This window comes from Pyrus communis, chromosome 6 (assembly GCF_963583255.1).
Source record: "Pyrus communis chromosome 6, drPyrComm1.1, whole genome shotgun sequence".
Lineage (NCBI taxonomy): Eukaryota > Viridiplantae > Streptophyta > Magnoliopsida > Rosales > Rosaceae > Pyrus > Pyrus communis.
This window is the reverse complement of record NC_084808.1, coordinates 15,913,671-15,922,724: the sequence shown is the minus strand read 5'-3', so window position 1 is coordinate 15,922,724 and position 9,054 is coordinate 15,913,671. Positions and strand designations below refer to the sequence as shown.

The window sequence follows — 9,054 nt, the reverse complement described above, 5'->3', positions numbered from 1 at the left end:
GATGAGGCAATTTTCTGATGAAGAATGTGCTTCTGGGTTTGCCAAGCGTCAAGCGTTGAAGAAATGTTCAAGAAAATTAAGGATTTTGGTGGCTTGGTGCGGAAGAAAAGGGTAGAGGAAGATGATGAAGGGGAGTTGGTGAGGCTGAGAGATAGGAATGTGAGGATTAGTGGGTGGAATTTCAATGAAGATGAGTTTGGTCTCGACTTGTATTTCTGACTGAGTCTTAAAGCAGCGATTTGGTTTTTCCGATTGAGTCTTCCAATGATTCGGTTGTGAAAATGGAAAGGTTTGGTCGGGAAACCGTCATTCATCCAAGTTCAATAAGTAGAGCTTGGTAGGACAAGGCCAAATGTTGCCTATAATGGAAGTATGGGCGAGTCGAGTAATATCGACGGAGGAGCTGTTGTAGGGGAAGCTTTAGCCATAGTGGGTGGGGAGAGAGAGACTATGGGTGAGATAGAAGAATTATGTTTAGTGGTGTAAAGAGTGATGAAGCCATGATGGGTGGCCCTACTGGTAATGTGGGTAAGCTAGGAATAAGAGGTGTTGACATGAAACCTATGTTGGGTACCCTTAGGGCTAGTTTGGTATTGTTGTGCTTTGAAAATAAACTGCTTCTGCTGTGCTGTAAGAATAAGCTTATTTTTGCTGCTTCACGTTTTTAGCTTTTTTTCATCCAAAAATGTGAAAATAAGTTGTTTTTAAGTGTTTACCAAACACCTTTTTGAGCTCAGCTTTTTTTGATATCCACTTTTTATAAAAACACTTTAGTACCAAACCAGTACTTAGTGGTAATATGGGTGGAATTGGAGGACTTGAAAGGGGAACAATGGTGGTGGAACTAATGGCATTGATAAGGAGCTTGGAAGAGCAGAGGCAGAATGTGATGAATCTGATCGGGGTGTTGAGAGGAAGGCATGAAGGAGGTTGAGAGATGAGTAGAGATGAGCAAACGAGGTAGGAGATTGAGAGGCCGAGGACGGAGCTTGACAACGAGAAAGAAAAGAATTTTCGGTTAGAAATGGAATTACAGTTTGTCAGGATTCAAATTTCTGCTGAAAACAAAAATGCTACAGGTGGTGGTGGTACTGCTACTGATTAAGATTTCCAAGGCATGCATTTAGCAATTGCATTTGCAAAAAGAGTTTGCTTTTGAAAAATTAGTGAACTTTTTGCATAGCTTTTGAGTTGGTTGTAGTACAGATTAATTCATGTATGCTGTATTGCTAGCTATACAAAGCTACTGTACATTTGGCGAAGGATTACATGAGAATTGTTGTTCTTTTTCTATATGGATTAGACATTGCTTTAAGCTCAAGAATGTTTTCTTTAACAATATCAATAATATGTGTAAGCTTATTTAAAATCAATTCATGATTGATTACATCTTGAATGTTATTAACTTCTTTAAAATTCTAATTGAATACAACCGGATTTCTAAGGATTTTAGTTAACTATATTAAAATTATGATTCAATACACTTTGAATTTCAAAGAATCACTTAAAATCCTAATTGAATACCCCTAGATTTATTAAAGCGTAAACTGTCATTTGTACCCTTGAACTATTACTCCAGTTGAAATTGACTCCCTGGGCTATTTTTTTTTTTGGTAAAATAACCCCCTGAACTATTTGAAATAAGCCAATTGACCCTTTGTCGGTAGATTCCATCCACTATTTCATCAAATTCAAAGGAAAATTAGTCTTTCATTCAACAATTCTTACTTATCAATTATAACCAACAATGTAATGACATGTGAAAACAAAATAATTTGTAATGACAATGTGAGATAGTCTGTTATGTAAACATTTGGTTTTTTATGTTTTCTCATTATGCTATATATTTTTGAATTTTTATGTGTCATGTGTCAAAATTTTATTGGTGGTTATAATTGACAATTAACAATTGTGATTGAAGTGTGCACAGAACCTAAACCTTACATAGTGCTCAATGCTTCTAGATTCATACCCATTACTGGATTTAAGAAACTCTAATGAGCCTATAACTAGAATATTAATCAAAGCCCAAGACCTAAACCTTGTATAGTGCTCAATGCTTCTAGAGTCCTACCCACTAATGGATTAAAGAAGCCCTCATTAGCTTATAACTAGAATATTAAAGCCCATAGGATTACTTCCTTTACAAAACTCCCTTATCGCCTTGGTAATTAAAACCAGGTATTACTATTACTTGAAGCACAAGGAATAGCTCACCAAATAGAACTCCAACTCTAGATTTTCTTGGATATAATTATGTAAACCAACTAGGGTTGGACTTTAGAGTTTAATTCGAAGATTATGTTCTTGTAAAAATACTTAACCTGCTGCTGTGATCAATATTGCAGATTGCAGAATACCAATATTTTTGGAGAGCTCACTTTAGGTTCTTTCTCACAATCAAGGATAATGGGTTATCAGTGTCATAAGCATCAAATTTTGAATAGAGTTTTGTTCTCGATCATCTCAAACCTATCTGAAACTTATAACATTGATAACCCCTTATCCTTGATTGTGAGGAAGAAGAAATTTTTTCTCTTTTTGGGTTTTTTGTTTCGGTTTTTCCCTCATTTTTTCCTTAGTTGAAAGTCGAATCCCCTTTTTTCCCTCCCTTTTCCTTCTTTTAATGGTTTTCTTTTGGCTGCTTCAATCTTTGCTGCAGCTTTTTCCTTTAATCTCATCACAACCACTCATTTTCATGTCCAAAAGTGGAGGGCGGATATTTCATCACATCAGCTCATGCACAAGCCCATGCGCAGGAGACAAAAATTGGTCTATACATTATATACGACTAGGAACATCATATGATATTAAGCCAGTTCAAAAGAAAACTCCAGGTCGATTTATTTTCTCCACAAGAAGATGCTTATACACTCTCCCTTACGTTTGACGTCTTTTTGCGAGTAACATACGTACAAAGCTTACTGGAGACATATATAGGATCTTATGCGTGATATGATACAATTAAAACAAAAACAAGAGAAACGATGGCTAACCTGAAGTACTTCCAGCGGCATCCATTGAATGAGTTTGAAGGAGGAAGAAACACCAATCCAATATCGAAGTCTTCTACAAGCTCCTAGCCTTATACAACCACTCATTGGGAAGTGTTTTGTTGTGTGTTTTACGGCTTGCAGGGGTCTGTATATTTATACTAGCTAAGAGACTAGGGCTACGTCCATAAAAGAGAACCAAATCCCACTTTCTTAGCCTACAAGTTAGGTCATAATTACATGACTATCAAGGACTCAATCAGCCTTATTTGAATTCTAAGACACACATTCCTAAGGCAATATAAAGGGCTCAAATCACAATCTTAGCATTAATATCTATTGTTTCATTCCTATTACATTGCAGACCATTTATTGGTTGATTTATATTGGATTGATACAACAGTTGCCTGACACAAAACTTAGATATTCTGCTTTGACAGCATGCTAGCTAACCTAGAATGTGAGAATCCAATCCAAATCCATTTCGCAACGGTATGAGATACTTTCATCTTTTGGTATGAGATGTCCATGATCTTTTAAGCTCTTATGCTAAACTTTCATCATTTGTCTCCATTAAGCTTAAGTTTTGTAAAATGTGATTTCCATTAGAAAAGCATCCACAACCGAGTTGAACAATGTTCTTAACCAAGTTCAAACTAACCATAATTGTATGATTTATTTGTGTTAATTCGGATGCATAGTTCATCAGTTTTCTTGTTTATTTTCCTAGATATATCACAGTTTCGACACACACACACAGATTGTGTGATGGGAGGCTTTCTTTTTCCTTGTTTTTCTTAGGTTTATTGAGACAGGAGAGGCCCTTCCAACGATTTCAACTTTGATGAGACAGCAATCAATGAAGAGCCATGTAATTTTAATGATTGACAAAGAAAAAAATAGAGAGGAGAGATTCCTACTCCGCATCAAGCCCCAAAAGTTCTCTATATATAGTCATCGTTTCGTCTGTTTCTCATTGTCCCTAATGCATAAACATGGTAATTATCATAACAAAATTTACATCAGTTATTGCAGCAGACAAAGATTTCATCGGCTGTGGTGCATGCATGGTACACATATATTAAATATATTTATAAACTGTTTCAAAAATATATAACTATGAGTGAAATAGACGGTACCGGTGTGCATACTGCGGGTAAACCCTGCCACTCAGGCTCTAGAACCTTTATAACAATCACAAACCATATTTAGCATTCCATGGACTCGCCTGATTAGCCAATGGGCCTTTTGCTAAATCTCTGAATTTTTGGTAGGATCTTTTGGCTCTGTGGGTTTTCTGATAAAACTTTCACTCCTTTTTTGCCACAAAATGCAAAGGAGAAATCTGGGTACACTCAGATTTCTTTTCTTTTGAGACATTGAGGGTGTGTAAATCAATGCATTCACTTACTTTTGAAAATATATTTTATATTTATAAGTATCTGGTAACAACGTGTAAAGCAGTTCAGCAACTCGACCTACTACATATCAGCCAGCCATACCTATATGCAATGTAACATGAGCGCGTAAAAGGAAAATTAAACTAGAGGTCAAGAAAGTACGGAAGATATATAGAAGCGGAAGGGGGCCTTAATTTATTTGCAGATTAAAAATAATTTTATCTGTCACTAGTAATATGAACTATAATGATATTCTTGTTTAGTTGTAAGTGAGAAGAATAAGGCTTGACTCATCTAAAGGTAAATTAAATACATAATTATAATTATTGACTTACTGTGTACCTCAGCCAATGTTTCCAGCAGGTGGTGTAGAATTTTATTGCACATGGCTTTTACGGGAAAAAAGAAGACGTCAATGATTTTGAAGTTATAATGTTTCATTGAACTTTATGTGTAATGCTAAAGGGATCACATTTTTTACCCACATTTCAGTGAATCGTATTATAAGATAAGTTTAGTACGTATGTGTATTAATGTGTTATATGATTGAAAAATTCTACAGTACACTTTTGAAAAAGGGGTATTGGGACACTTTGTTGTATTGATATTATAATTATTCAAGGTTATTATCCGACGCATAATAATGGTGAGGTTATAGAATGATATTGTTACGCTGCCAACATTGATTGTTACATCATGAACGTCTTGCTACACAATACATACATATTATTATTAGTGTACGTCATGTAAATACCCACTATCATTATTCACTTTTTGGATTTCAAACCTTCGCTATAATGGTGTTATACATGATGTAATATTCAATCTATGAACTACAAGAAAAATAACTTATTGTTAGTGAATGAATCGTAGTATTGGAGAAGTGCAGTACTTGTGTTAAATGATAGTAAGTTAATTAATAAATGACATTATTATTATTTAATAAGGTTTTCTTTTACATTATGGATGTGATATTACACTTTCAGGGTATGACATATACGTAATGAATGTATTTAGTTACAAACATTCGATTAAAATGAACCACCTTTTTAAATGGTACCGTAAACTATAATTTGATGAATAACATTAAAGAAACACCTAAATCGCACCAAGCATGCATGTATACAATTTAATAAAACAAGTAGTGGATGAGTCTCATAAATGACTAATGATGAACATTGGCTGAGAATTTTTGTAAATGAAGCAATAGTATTCATGCTTGTGAAATTAATGAGATCAGACTTGTATGCTCGTCCATTTCAGCAAATTTTATACATAACTGGAAATGGCATTTGCTTTTGTGGGAAATAATGCATCTACCCAAGTTTCCTTGGATATGCAAGGATGAGCTAGCTTGATAATTTTATAGGGTGCAACTTCACTAATAATTAAAAGGATCAGCTGATGATCAAAGATTAGTTTACCAATTAATTTAATTATATTGTGTATAATTTCTTTAGAGCTAACGCTCACAAATATCTGAGCTTGGGAATAAGTTAGTAATATATGAATACATGATTGGGAGCATTTTTGCTTATTACCATAACTATAATGTATGCTCACCATATACCTTATTATCTGCCACGTGTTATTTCATTTAACTTTTGTTATTTTTTTTTTCGAATTTAGAAAAGAAACATTTAATATGAAAGTTAAATAAAGTTAAATAAAATGACACATTGCAGATGATGAAGTGTATGGTGAGCATACACCATATATAATTTATAGTGGTGAGAAAAATGCTCCCAAACATGATTAGTACAATTAGGGGGCGTTTGTTTGCCCTCACTAAGTGAGACTCGACTAGATGTTAGTGTAATCCCATAGTTGTTAGAGGAAGGGACTAGCATTAGTGGGATTAAACCTCACTCGCCTCGACTACGGGGCTCACTAGATAGTCTTAGCGAGACCCCCCAAATACCATCGGATTGCTAAGACCCTTCTTTTCTCTCCCATTGTCCCGCTCGAGTCCTCGCTCTGCTCGACTCCTTACCTTGCTCGACAACCTCGTCGGACCATCCTAGGACCACCGCTGCATCCTGGTAAATCACGGCTTCCTCTGCCACTTTCTCTTCTTAGTTGCTTTGCGCGTCGTCTCTCCCTGCTTCGCCACTCTCATTTACTTCTTCCTCACTTCCACAACCATCTTCAAAACCAGATCACGTAGTTGTTCCCACTGCCTCACACATAAAAAAAACCCAAAACATCCAACCCCAGAATTCGAAACAAAAAACAGAAGAAAAAAAGTTTACAAAATTGTTGTGCTTCTGAAACCTAGTCGCTTCATCAGCCACACATCAGTCGTTCCAGCACCTCCAATATCCAAATCGCGCCCATGGGCTCTGTTGATTGTATGATTTGTTTGTTTTGCTTGGCTGTGAGAGGATAAACTTTTGTCGACGACGATTGGGATGAGCCCCTATACTTTCTGTACTAAGAGTGAGAAAAAGGAGGTGAAGATGTGAGAGAAAGTGAAGAGGAGGAGGTGTGTCTCTAAAAATTGTGAGAGAGAAAGGAAAGGGGGTTTAAGGAAGGGTATCAGTTATCTTCCTGAACGCAATGGCAGAAGCACGACTAAAAAAAATGTAATGGCAGAAGATATTTTTAAAATATAATAGTTATTTTGTTATTTTTATAATTTGAAAGTGAATTAAAAATAATAAAAAAATATTATGGGTCTTAAAAATATTTTAGTGTGTAGTTTAGTTTGAAACTGCACCAAACACTTCACTGTTTTATCCTGTTTAGCCCAAGTTAAGCCAGCTCAGCTTAGTCCCTAAAACTAATCATGTCTGAAATAATCCCGTGCAACAAACGCACCCTTAAAGTTTCGCAGCTATAGGCCAATTACAATGAGACATGTACTGAAGCTCACGTACGAAGCCAAGATATATGATTGTTGGCATACATATGAATGACATCCACAAACACTGAGATCTAGATTTGCAAAAAGGTATAACCCTGGCGGACCGAGGTTCGACGTACAGTAAGTAGTGACCAAACATATGGGACACTTTCAGGGTTGCCCTCCAACCGGATTTTCAGTCTTTCGTTAACAAATTTGATGGCCTTTTATTCACACAAAAACTTTAATCATTGCTCTCTCTTCAGTCTTTCGTTAACAAATTTGATGGCCTTTTATTCACACAAAAACTTTAATCATTGCTCTCTCTCTCTCTCTCTCTCTCTCAGACTCAAACCCGAATACTTCATCATCACTTTTTTTCTCAGGTCAGTCACCTCTCTTTAATTTTATTCTTCATTTCAGTTTCTCTCTCTTTTTCCATGAACTTTACGAGAGATTTTATTTTCTTTGATCTCATGTTTTTAACATGATATGATTTGTGCTAGCTTGTTAGGTCTGACTGATGAATCAAAGCATACGCATGGAGAAAAAGGGTTCGGGGAGCAATAGCTTGAAAGATCATGCTGGTATTGTCACCAGAGCAATTAGGAGCAGCAATACTACCTATGACGAAGACGATTACAATATTGATGGGTTTTCATGGCCTCCAAGATCTTACACGTGTAGCTTCTGCAAAAGGGAATTTAGATCTGCTCAAGCTCTTGGCGGCCACATGAATGTTCACCGACAAGACCGAGCAAGGCTCAAAGGCTCACCCCCAAGAGACAGTCAATACACGAGTACTATTCTTAACCTTAACCTCAACAAAGTGCCAAACCCTAACCCTAATATCTCATCAACATCATCAGCATCCTCACCATCCTCACCATCCTCCTGGATATCACCAATTAGGAGCACATTACCCTCTTTGATATCACCACCAGCTCCGCCACCTGTTTTTTTGGTGCCGTCTAGCGAAAATATGAAATGGGTTGTGGGAGGCACCCTGTTTAATCACCCTTTAAACTTCAAAGCCTCGGATTTTGGTACTACAGTAAAGAAGAACGCAAAATCTTTTTGTGGAGTAGGAGATCGTCAATGTGATGGTTTCATTGGAGAAGAACATGGGTGCATAAGGACTGTCAAGGCAGCTGATCATCCTCATCATCCGATTGTTAGGTTGGACTTGGAGATCGGTATGCTTGGTGACTCAAATAAGGACGACTTAGATTTGGAACTTCGATTGGGATACTCTTAGCTTTGATTTGGACCATGCTGAAAAGGCACAAAAATTAGATTTGGAACTTTATTTTTATTTATTTGGCATGTAATTTTCCATTTTATAGTTTATATTAATTAGTACATCATATTCTTGATGAAATATTTATCAAATAAGCATTTCGTTAATATCTTGATTCAGAGGGGAAAATTAGCCTACGAGACACATAGTTCAAGTAAGAGTTTAATTGCGGTTGATGGCTGAATTATATATGAGGTTTGACTACTAATGCATGTCTTTCTTTCGTTTCCCTTTAGAAGGAGGGGGCAGTGAGTCATGAGTGAGGAAGTGTGAGAGAGATAGTTCATCTAAGAATCTGTGTTTTTTCTTCCTTAATTTTTTTCGGTGACATAATATATAATGGTATGCGATACTGTTAGGTTAACTGTAACTTAACAAGTGACAACACAAATAATTGGTTTAATTATGTATGGAAAAGTAAAAGATTCAGCTGAATGACTATCTTGGGATTGTATTACCCGTCTTAGGTCACTTACAATCAATCTAACCACTTGCAACATTCCACACAATTACACC

At 36.1% G+C, this 9,054-nt stretch overlaps 1 protein-coding gene across 1 annotated transcript; it reads left to right on the top strand.

The window, feature by feature from the left end:
* Positions 1-7,779: 7,779 nt before the first annotated feature.
* LOC137736675 (transcriptional regulator SUPERMAN-like) lies at positions 7,780-8,496 on the top strand. Its single transcript, XM_068475910.1, has one exon. The coding sequence runs from the start codon at positions 7,780-7,782 to the stop codon at positions 8,494-8,496; it is 717 nt and encodes a 238-aa protein (XP_068332011.1).
* The last annotated feature ends 558 nt before the right edge of the window (positions 8,497-9,054 follow it).

Coding starts and splice junctions, on each gene's coding strand:
- LOC137736675 (XM_068475910.1), top strand. CDS start 7,780: ATGGAGAAAAAGGGTTCGGGGAGCAATAGCTTGAAAGATCATGCTGGT.